Below are 12054 nucleotides of genomic sequence, written 5' to 3' on the forward strand. Positions count from 1 at the left end.
TCCACAAATATCCCATGATGTAAAGGGTGTTATCACAGTTTGCAGGTCTTCAACCACTCTGTGGTTGAAGAATGTTCCATTGGTACCAGGTCATTCTCAGTGAGAACCCCTGTACTATGATCAGTTAGGGAGTCCAGTAGTGATAGTCAAATTATCATTATGAGAAAATAAATATCAATTAAAAGTTGGCATAATGAATCCCAAGCCTTGAAGAAAGCACTGAAAATCTTTGCCACAGGCAGACTCACTGTAACTAATGGTTGGTCATAGTTGCATAATACCCTATTAGTCTATCAGAGAATCTGAGGAGCATTATTGCATTTTGAAAAACGTATTGTTATCAGTGTGCTAGAGAACACAAGAACATCTTATCATATTTTTGTTGTATGTCTATTAGACAGCCATGGTCATTGCATGTCTGTCAGTACCTTATGATATTAAACCAAACACTGATAAATGATTAGAATTGCATACAGTGACATTCATCATTAAGCAGACATTACAAGCCAGTGCTGTACAGTACATCCATGTAACTGCATGATTAGTTATTTACTAACCTGTCAGCGACGGTACAGTTGACTCTGTATCGAGGCTCCTAACACAGTGGAAAGGCTGGGAGCCACTCTCTGTTGTTCTCGCAGAGCGATAGGGAGAGATGTCCTCTCCCCTCACCTCATCTGTAGCAGTATCCTGACCTTGCTCTGCGCAGCTGAAAGATAATACCATGTTTGTCCTGATCTGTGACCCGCTGTTTGATCTCTCCAGCATGAACTATTATTAAATCATTATTGAAGTATTACTTGTGGGAACAGGGGACATCAAACAGTAAGCGGTTCTTTTATGTCCATCTGCTGTGCCAAGCTGGATGTCCATAAAATACTCTCCTGTTGGGCGAACAGCTAATCAATAGACCATAACAATACTATATGTTTATTGTGAATACATCATATTTGCACAAGAATCACCACCAAGTTATATAAACATTATATCTCCTTTTTTCAGTTTCTTTTTTTTTTACAGTAAATATCATTATTGTACAAATGTATACAAAATTGAATCAGGCTAGTCAAGTTCCACAAAAGAGTAAGTCATGTATTAAAGCACAATCAAGGATTACCCCAGGGACATGCCTGTACCAGGGCTACATAATGTCCTTGGTGTTACACACACGTCAACACGCGACTCCGATAAACAGGCATGATCCTGAACGCCAAACCAGTTAGTCACACGATGGCCATGGCAGAAAGGACAACGCAGGCAGCGATAGGCCCTGATGTAAAAACGACATAACATGAGCTGTTTGTTCATCATTTTGGGTTAGGGTTATAGTGCTGCTTTTTTGTAATGTGTAGCTTACAGTGAACTTAACTTTGGTAAGGTTGGGATAAGAGTGGGGTAAGACTTGAAACTGTCTGTGGTTTAGGTCTGTGGTAACAGTGCCTGTACCTTGGTCCTCTCCATCATGGCCAAACAGTGACTTATCCATGGTTTCAGGAGCGTCCAACATCGAACAGACTTATTCCGTCACATTGCAGCATTCTGACACCGAGCTTTCAGCGTCTGGTTGACAGCACTTAGAGAGCAACACAAAGAAGAAACAAGCAGTAGAAGACGGAAAAGAAACAGTCTTTATACTGTATATGCTGATATCATTCTCCAGTTGTCTGCTCACCAGGGCATGTGAAACAAACTCCTGTAGTCTTTTGTCTTTCACTTTGCTGAAATCCTGAGTCTGGGGATCCAGAGGAAACTAACTTCAGGAGCACATTGTTCTACAGAGGTGGGTTCAAGTCTGTCTGGCAGACTGAAGGTGAATGAGACTGACCCCCAGGCTAGATAGATACCAGCTAGTTATGTAACATAAGAAACATATCTCTGAGCTACTGCTCCTGCTCTACTACTACACAAAGCATACTGTACGGCGTGCAACTGGGACACATTGAGACATCATTCCAATGACTCCCCATCAAAGATTAACTCTGGATATATGAATGGGATGTTGACGCTACATAGGCACTAGGAATCTGATGCATCAAATGAAGCTATACTGTATATGTATCTCTAAAGACCTGGGTCAAATAGATAGTGTATCACTTGAGTTGCACTAGATTTCGCTTTCCCGGTGCAATGGAACCAATGGAGTAGTCCCAAAAGTACAACCATGCTCACTCAGCAAGTGAAGCTAAATTAAGCACACCAAAAGTATTTGGCTCAGGTCATAGATTGGCACCATGGCCATAACGATATTAAAGTATGATTTGACCCTACATGTTATCAGAGTCTCTTTCATGGGCCAACTATCCCCATTACTCTAAGGAGCTTTATTTGGTGTCATAGTAGTCAGCTCTCTGTTGAGTGAACCCTACTCTAGTCTACTGCATCTATTTACTCACTGCTGGTTGACCTGGAACAGTTGGATTATTGAGAACTTTGCTGTCCATTTCAGTTACAGTGTTCGTTGTCTTCATAATGATCTTTTTCTACATATAATAAATATCATAAGCAACAATAATACAAACAACTAGGCCTACACAAATAATCTGCTGTCAGTGAAAAATAATATGTTGGCATGAAGGACAGCCACTCAACCTCCCTCAGACTCAAACCAATACATAGATACTACAGAATTAAAGGGTTTGGTTAGCTCTTAATGTTGCACCATAGAATAGAATAGAATAGAATATCTCAGGCAATTGAAACATGGTGGAGAAGAGAAGTGACCGATGGGAGAGAGCACCCTTTGGCATTGGAAAACGATTGGAGAACAGGAGAGTGACTCCTCTTCCATACTGGCAGTGAGTTAACACATCAGTGATTACGTTCAGAGGATGGGGTGTCAGAAAACAGTCCAATGTAAAACACTGTCTAAGTGAGATGTGAGTGTGTATGTGTGTGTGTGTGCATTTGTGTGTTTGTGTAGGGGTCATGAGTGTCGGGAGCCAGTGAGGAGCCACAGCAGCAGTAGTTGGAGCCCCAACATGGGCCAGAGGGAGGGGCTTAGAGAGGTCCCACCCCCACAGTCAGAATCATCCTCCTGTTGGACACAACAAACGTTAATCAGACAGGCAGCCAATGAGATAATTCAAACCAGATTATGTGGCAAATAACAGATTAAACACATATTACAAGGCTGCGTTCAGGAGAGTGCAACATCATTGAAATATCGGTGTGTGTGTGTGTGTGTCCTCCTCCTGTTTGATGCCAGTGTTCAGGATATCTGTCAAAATAGGTCCCCACGTGTCGGACATACGCAACACCAACACAGGCTCTCCTCAGGGATGTGTTTTGTCCCCACTCCTGTACATCTTGTACACTAATAGTTGTACTAGTTCCCATCCTGACAGACACCTTGTTAAGTTCGCTGATGACACTGCCTTGATCAGCCTGTTGCATGATGACGAGGAACACCATGGCCCGGTCCTAAATGACTTTGTAGAGTGGTGTGAGGAATCACACTTAGTCCTCAATACCAACAAAACCAAAGAGATGTGCGTAGACTTCAGGAAGTGTACAACACCTACCTCAGCAACATCTATCAGAGGTCAGAACATAGAAATTGTAGAGGAATACAAACATCTGGGTGTCCTCTTGGACAATAAGCTTCAGTGGAGTAAATGTACAGACCTGATCTACAGAAAGAGCCAACAGATACTGTACTTTCTCAAAAAGCTGGCATCTTTTAATGTAGACTGTACTATACTGACTCTGTTTTACAAATCTTTCATTGAGAGGATTTTAACTTTTTGTATTGCTTGTTGGTTTGGCAATGCCACTGTCAGTCAGAGAAATATGCTGAGAAGGATTATCACCATAGCATGCAAGGTACTTGGAGTCAAACAGACAGGCCTGGATAAGATCTTTAAGGTCAGGGCCCTCCACAAGGCTCACAAAATCATTTTAGACCCAAGTCACCCCCTGTACCTGGACTTTGAACTACTCCCCTCTGGGTGCAGGTATAGGGCACCCCTGAGCAAGAAAAACCGAACTAAACAATCATTTGTGCCAGGTGTGATATCCCTCCTAAAAAGCTTGGGCTAATGTTCCTATCGACCCAGTAAGGCCAGCAGGCTAATGTTCCTATCGACCCAGTAAGGCCAGCAGGCTAGTATCTTTTTATTGGTATGCAACTGTTATGAAAGTTGATTGTCAATTTATTTTGTTACTTAAACGGCACTTTAAACGTGTACATGACACTGCAACAATAAAGTCAGTAAAGTAAAGTAAATATCTGTGCATGCTCTTGGCCTTGGTGTGTGTGTATGCTTGTGTGTTTGTGTGTGTGTGTCGTACAGTACAGCACATCGTCAAAGGTAGGAAACCCATCTGTTGCTTCCTCAATTTACTCTAGAGGGAATATAGACTGCAGAGGAACTTCCATCGTTCAGTTGGGGAAGAGGGCTTTGTCCTACATTCACTCTCCAAAGAGGATCTATATCCACTATATAATACCTGTACCCTCCATTCCCAGGCCAGCCTAAACATCGCTACCGGCCTGTGTGTGTGTGTGACAGGTCTATTATGGGCAGTACGAAGACTGTGTGTCAGAATAGGCAAGGGAAATACTGTGGGGTATGTTAAATATTTACATGAGTGATGTCAGTATTTTTCAGAGTAGGAGATGATGTCACACTCCCAGTTACAGCCTTCTCACCATCAATCACATTCCATCCACATCCACTTGACTTAACAGTACACTATTCCCCTGGTGTAGAATTACATGATCAAGTGGTAGATGCCTTTCTTTTGCTCTGGGATTATCCAAGTGGGATTATGCATTTGATGGAAGTACTAGAAGCCAGGTAGTAATTGATACCACATAGCTAGTAGTGGCTATGTGTAAAGTCTGATTATTGGCAGGTTTCAGGTCAGTTAGTAGTTGATGTGTGTAAGGCCTGACTATCAACAGTGCTGGAGTGACATGTCTCAGTTCAGTTTGTATTGAATGACACTGACCCAGGGCCCAGCATCAAAACCTGCAGCAACAGGAGGAGGGGGACAGGACTCAGACCAGAGACACCGCTGATTGGACACAGGGGCTCGTCCTACCATGTCAAACAAGAGAAGCAGCCAATGGAGATGCAAAATGAAGGAAGGAAATTGGAAATAGAAAAAGATACAAGGAGAAAGAAAAAATGTAAAGATGAGAATGAAGATTTCATGCAAAAACACTAAATGACAGTTACTGTAGTGCCAGTTAATGAAAGTCAGTATAAAGGGTGCAATAATGCAGGATGATATAACTTAATGAAATATGTCAGAAAGATGAGAGAATGAACATGAGAAGACCTGTCATGCAAGCAACCAGTTCATTTGATGGAACAAAAAAGATCACTGAGAGCAAAATGTAAAACAGATAAACATATTCATGCAATCAGGCAATGAAGAACATTCAAACCAAGAGATAGAGAAAGAGAACTTACGTCTATGTTGTTGTCGAAACACACATCAGGTCCTTTCCTGTATCTGGGGTTCTGAGCCAGCTCACATGGGTCTGGACCTTGGGCTGCACACACACACACACACACACACTAAGGAAATACTAACACACTCACACCTCCTATTAGTACAATACTCCCATGTTACCCTTTAACACTCTCCCTTAGAAACTCAGACATATCACCCTGTCTGTGGCAGAGTATTACCCTTTAACGCTCTCCCTTACAAACTCAGACATATCACCCTGTCTGTGGCAGAGTATTACCCTTTAACGCTCTCCCTTAGAAACTCAGACATATCACCCTGTCTGTGGCAGAGTATTACCCTTTAACGCTCTCCCTTAGAAACTCAGACATATCACCCTGTCTGTGGCAGAGTATTACCCTTTAACGCTCTCCCTTACAAACTCAGACATATCACCCTGTCTGTGGCAGAGTATTACCCTTTAACTCTCTCCCTTACAAACTCAGACATATCACCCTGCCTGTGGCAGAGTATTACCCTTTAACGCTCTCCCTTACAAACTCAGACATATCACCCTGTCTGTGGCAGAGTATTACCCTTTAACGCTCTCCCTTACAAACTCAGACATATCACCCTGTCTGTGGCAGAGTATTACCCTTTAACGCTCTCCCTTATAAACTCAGACATATCACCCTGCCTGTGGCAGAGTATTACCTTTTAACGCTCTCCCTTACAAACTCAGACATATCACCCTGTCTGTGGCAGAGTATTACCCTTTAACGCTCTCCCTTACAAACTCAGACATACCACCCTGTCTGTGGCAGAGTATTACCCTTTAACGCTCTCCCTTACAAACTCAGACATATCACCCTGCCTGTGGCAGAGTATTACCCTTTAACACTCTCCCTTACAAACTCAGACATATCACCCTGTCTGTGGCAGAGTATTACCCTTTCACAACTCCATTCACCATGATTGAACATGACACTGTGATTGGACAGACTCTGTTGCTGATAAATAGTGTGCAATACAGGGAGTGTGTACATTTTATATCTTATCTCGCTGTATGTGTGAGTGTGTTTAGTCCTCATTATCAGCATATTGAGTCGTAATAAACTACAGGCCTCTGGTTTGACCCCTCTCTGACCTCTGACAATGACACTTTTACTGTTACACCAGCAGGAAGCTAAATCCCCAGACACATATGTCTCGTATACACACACACACACACACACAGTGATTCAAAGTGATCCCAACGTGGGCTCCAGATGTTCCATTCAGATACATAGCTCCATATGACTAGACATGACTAGAGTTTTTCACTCCAGCAGTAATACTAACTAAATGAATACAACTGTACTACCATGTGTCCTGCTGATGGATGATGTAGTTATATGTGAGGGTACTTCTTATCTATAGCCATGTGGTTTCAATACATAGGCTTGGTATTATGTTGATAATGGTAGCACCATGTAGAGAGATACAGTGCTGCTGAGCTTCTGTTACCGTTTGTCTAATGCAGAGGTGTGTGTGTGTGTGTGTGTGTGTGTGTGTGTGTGTGTGTGTGTGTGTGTGTGTGTGTGTGTGTGTGTGTGTGTGTGTGTGTGTGTGTGTGTCAAAGGATACAGGGTTGCTCAGCTTGTCTTAGCGGTCTGGGGTCACAAGACAGACAGGTGGCCTTGGCATCAGTGATCAGAAACACCAGGTTAGTGTTGGGCAGCTTCTCAGCTCGATACATCCTGAAACACACACAAAGTGTTTGTAAGCTACTTAGCATTATACATCATGAAAGGATGAGAGGAGAGGAGAGGTGAGAGAGGGGGAGAGGAGAGGAGCGGAAAAGAGGAGATGAGAGGGGGAGATGAGAGGGGGGAGATGAGAGGGGAGAGAGGAGATAGAACACTTCCCTTCCATTGGAATGTTATATTATTCTTTCAATGGAATTCACTATTATTCCAAGACAGAAGGAAGAGGCTCCACTAGATTTCAACCCCGAAACAAATGGAAACACTCCCAACAGACTAACAAAGCTTTCACACAACATGCTCTTTATCTGCCTCAGATAAGAGTAAACGCTGCTCATTCCTTCCGCCTCCCGTGACATCACACATATGGGCTACCATGGTGATATACACTATATATACAAAAGTATGTGGATACCCCATCAAATTAGTGGATTTGGCTATTTCAGCCACACCCGTTGCTGACAGGTGTATAAAATCGAGCACACCGCCACGCAATCTCCATAGACAAACATTGGCAGTAGAATGACCTTACTGAAGAGCTCAGTGACTTTTAACGTGGCACCGCCATAGGATGCCACCTTTCCAACAAGTCAGTTCGTCAAATTTCTGCCCTGCCAGTGGAAAGGTCTAGGCGCAACAACGGCTCAGCCAAGAAGTGATAGGCCACACAAGCTCACAGAACGGGATCACCGAGTGCTGAAGTGTGTAGCGCACAAAAATCGTCTGTCCTCGGATGCAACACTCACTACCGAGTTCCAAACTGCCTCTGGAAGCAACGTCAGCACAATAACTGTTCGTCTGGAGCTTCATGAAATGGGTTTCCATGGCCGAGCAGCTGCACACAAGCCTAAGATCACCATGCGCAATGCCAAGCGTTGGCTGGAGTTATGTAAAGTTCACCGCCATTGGACTTTGGAGCAGTGGAAAAGCGTTCGCTGGAGTGATGAATCACGCTTCACAATCTGATGGACGAATCTGGGTTTGGCGGTTGCAGGAGAACGCTACCTGCCTAAGGAATAATGGTCTGGGTCTGTTTTTCATGGTTCGGTATAGGCCCCTTAGTCCTAGTGAAGGGAAATCTTTATGCTACAGCATACAATGAGATTCTAGGCCAGCTTTTCTTAAAGTAGGGTCGCGACCCAAGGTGGGTTGCGGACCTGCACAGAGCCCCTTTGTGGCAACAGTTTGGGGAAGGCCCTTCCTGTTTCAGCATGACAATGCCCCCGTGCACAAAGCGAGGTCCATACAGAAATAGTTTGTAGAGATCGGTATGGAAGAACTTGACTGGCCTACACATATGAATTGCAACACCGACTGCGAGCTAGGACTAATCACTCCAACATCAGTGCCTGACCTCACTAATGCTCTTGTGACTGAATGGAAGCAAGTCCCCGCAACAATGTTCCAAAATCTAGTGGAAAGCCTTCCCAGAAGAGTGGAGGCTGTTATAGCAGCAAAAGGGGGACCAACTCCATAATAATACCTATGATTTTGGAATGAGATGTTCGACGAGCAGGTGTCCACATACTTTTGGTCATGTGGTGTATATGTGGTTCAGATGAAAAAACGGCAATTAATAAATCACACACATACTACAGGGCAGTGGAGCAACCCTCTCCTCTTGTCTGTGGAATAGCTCTTTCTTTATGGTGCTCGTTAGAGTTTACTTCTTTAGTAATTAATATTGAGGAGAAAAACGTCCGTCGCATGGGGCTGATATACCCACTGCAGTTCTACCCACATTCAGCCCTCACACCACATGTGAGTTGCAGCACAAAAACAGGGGAAAAGGTTGGGAGAGGGCTCTCAGCAAACATTGTTTCCCCCTGTGTCCAGCTTCTGACAGATCAATGTAATGTGTCTGATCAGAGCACAGCCGACAGCAGCTGCCTGGACAGAGCTGGAAAACACAGAGGAAGGCAAGAAACTGACCCCATTCTGGATCTACAATTATCCAGGAAGGAGAATCTCCCTTATATGTCACACACACACACACACACACACACACACAAACACACACACACACACACCTGGAGCAGTTTCCACAGTCAAGGACTCCCGAGTAGGATCTCTCTTCGTTGTCAAAGAAGTACTGAGTCTGCTCTGTGATACAGCTCTCCTTAAACATGTTAGCTGACATGTCATCATCTGAGTCCGCTAGAGAGAGAGAGATACAGAGAAAGAGATAGAGAGCGATACAGAGAGAGAGAGATCGCGAGATACAGAGAAAGAGATAGAGAGAGATACAGAGAAAGAGATATGTAGAGAGAGATACAGAGAAAGAGATAGATAGATACAGAGAAAGAGATATAGAGAGAGAGATACAGAGAAAGAGATAGAGAGAGAGAGATACAGAGAAAGAGAGAATCCACTACTGTCACCATACTCAACCAAAAACCCAAATCAACAAACAAGCAAACAAGCAAACAAAGCCCAAGGATATTTACACTATATTAACAGCCCATTTTAGCGACAACAAACATATTGTACCTTTATAAATTGACTGTTGCATAATCACATCCAATATACTGTACCCTAACACTCACCTGCCTCTAGGAAGCTGGGGAATATGAGACCGTAGAAGAGCTGCTGTATTATCGACCTAGAGAGACAAACAAACACATTACTGTTGGTCTAAACAGCAGACCATATCTAAACAGTTGTTACAGTAACCAGACCATTTTTCTCACCAGGCAGCAGTGGAGGCCCACCAACCTATACTCAGCATGTCTGCTATAGTGGGCTGGAGAGTGGAGAGGAGAGCAGCACTGAGTGCACAATTCACAACATAAGGACAGAATATACACATATACAGTGTATTCAGACCCCTGCACTTTTTCCACAATTTGTTACGTTACAGCCTTTTTCTAAAATTGATTAAATATTTTTTCCCCCCATCAGTCTACACACAATACCCCATAATGACAAAGCAAAAACAGGTTTTTAGGTTTTACAAATAAGAAACAGAAATACCTTATTTACATAAGTATTCAGACCCTTTGCTATGAAACTTTATTGGAGTCCACCTGTGGTAAATTCAAATGATTGGACATGATTTGGAAAGGGACACACCTGTCTATATAAGGTCCCACAGTTGACAGTGCATGTCAGAGCAAAAACCAAGCCACAAGGTCGAAGAAATTGTCTGTAGAGCTCCGTGACAGGATGGTGTTGAGGCACAGATCTGGGGAAGGGTACCAAAACATGTCTGCAGCATTGAAGGTCCCCAAGAACACAGTGGCCTCCATCATTCTTAAATGGAAGAAGTTTGGAACCACCAAGACTCTTCATAGAGCTGGCCGCCCGGCTAAACTAAGCAATCGGGGGAGAAGGGCCTTGGTCAGGGAAGTGACCAAGAACATGTTGGTCACTCTGACAGAGCTCCAGAGTTCCTCTGTGGAGATGGGAGAATGGAGCAAAGTACAGAGAGATCCTTGATGAAAACCTGCTCCAGAGTACTCAAGACCTCAGACTGGGGAGAAGGTTCACCTTCCAACAGGACAACAACTCTAAGCACACAGCCATGACAATGCAGAAGTGGCTTCGGGACAAGTCTCTGAATGCCCTTGAGTGGCCCAGCCAGAGCCCGGACTTCAACCCGATCGAACATTTCTGGAGAGACCTTAAAATAGCTATGCAGCGACGCTCCCCATCCAACCTGACAGGGCTTGAGAGGATCTGCAGAGAAGAATGGGAGAAACTCCACAAATACAGGTGTGCCAAGCTTATAGCGTCATACCCAAGAAGACTCAAGGCTGTACTCGCTGCCAAAGGTGCTTCAACAAAGTACTGAGTAAAGGGTCTGAATACTTATGTAAATGTTATATTTCCCTTTTTTTAATAGATTTGCAATCATTTTCTAAAAACCTGTTTTTGCTTTGTCATGATTGGGTATTGTGTGTAGATTGATGAGGGAAGAAAACGATTTAATCCATTGTTGAATAAGGCTGTAGCGTAAGTGAAGGGGTCTGAATACTTTCTGAATGCACTGTATGTAACCAAAGCAAGATAATGCATTTATGCATGTGTGTGTGCTGTGTGTGTGTGTGTGTCTCACCACATAGACAGACCGTGGCCCTGCAGCAGCCTTGCTGTCTCTCTCAGGATCGCAGACTGACTGGTAGTCGTAAGTCTTGTAGAAGGAGTACAGAGACGTGTTGACCAGACTGATCATCACCACTGGGTCTACCTCCCCAAAGAACTGACCAATCTGTGTACAGGGAACAGAGAGCTGCGTTCAACAACCACACCTACACATTTATTCATAAAGAACTGACCTATCTATACACACAGAGGACAAGGTTGTACTCAAGACACCCCACAGAGAACTAGAGGAGCATTCAACAACCAAAGACGCAAAATGGATGCCTGCTCTATGCATTAGAAAGCCTTGATCCTAAATGAATGGGGAGGATTGAACTACCTAATCCAATTTAACAAAGTAGAGCCAAAATATGCCATTCACTTGGATTGAAGCCCGCAGGATTCTCCTAAGGAGTATAGTAGGATACACAAAGCAGATTCAGCATGACTTTAGACCACATGAAATGTATGAAAACATCTGTCCAACTTTGATACAGGGGTGAACTCTCTCTTTAATAGAGGTTACCATAACAGAGTCGGAACCTCTCCCTTTCTCTGATACTGTTCCAGAGACTAACCCTTTACTCTGCTGGAGAAGCAGACTTCTGTCCTACAGGAGCTTTCAAACACACTCTAACAGGACACAATGGGCTCAGAACGATGTCATACCCATGTCATAATCATGTCATAAGGCGTATACATGACCTATGTGAGTGAGTGATGGGTTGGAGTTATCCAGGTCAGATGAAGCAGAGATGAAGAGAGGAGCAGGAGAAGAGATCTGGTGGCCAGCCAAACCAATATAAACCTTTTAGTACTCATTCCA

General features: G+C 43.7%; 2 protein-coding genes across 2 annotated transcripts in view; both read right to left on the reverse strand.

Moving 5' to 3' along the window:
* The window catches only part of LOC115196709 (hepatocyte growth factor), a 51620-nt gene extending 50775 nt beyond the window's left edge, over positions 1–845 (reverse strand). The window contains exon 1 of the mRNA XM_029757551.1: positions 558–845. Coding sequence (XP_029613411.1) covers positions 558–768 — 211 coding nt within the window. The 5' untranslated portion in view covers positions 769–845. The remainder of the gene's footprint in view (positions 1–557) is intronic.
* Positions 846–917: 72 nt separating this feature from the next.
* The window catches only part of LOC115197760 (voltage-dependent calcium channel subunit alpha-2/delta-1), an 81354-nt gene continuing 70217 nt past the window's right edge, over positions 918–12054 (reverse strand). The window contains exons 31-38 of the mRNA XM_029759563.1: positions 11203–11355; positions 9836–9888; positions 9692–9747; positions 9176–9302; positions 7027–7139; positions 5421–5503; positions 4954–5042; positions 918–3034 (exon numbers count right to left, since the gene is read on the reverse strand). Coding sequence (XP_029615423.1) covers positions 2998–3034; positions 4954–5042; positions 5421–5503; positions 7027–7139; positions 9176–9302; positions 9692–9747; positions 9836–9888; positions 11203–11355 — 711 coding nt within the window. The 3' untranslated portion in view covers positions 918–2997. The remainder of the gene's footprint in view (positions 3035–4953; positions 5043–5420; positions 5504–7026; positions 7140–9175; positions 9303–9691; positions 9748–9835; positions 9889–11202; positions 11356–12054) is intronic.

The sequence above is a fragment of the Salmo trutta genome, chromosome 7 (genome assembly GCF_901001165.1).
Source record: "Salmo trutta chromosome 7, fSalTru1.1, whole genome shotgun sequence".
NCBI lineage: Eukaryota > Metazoa > Chordata > Actinopteri > Salmoniformes > Salmonidae > Salmo > Salmo trutta.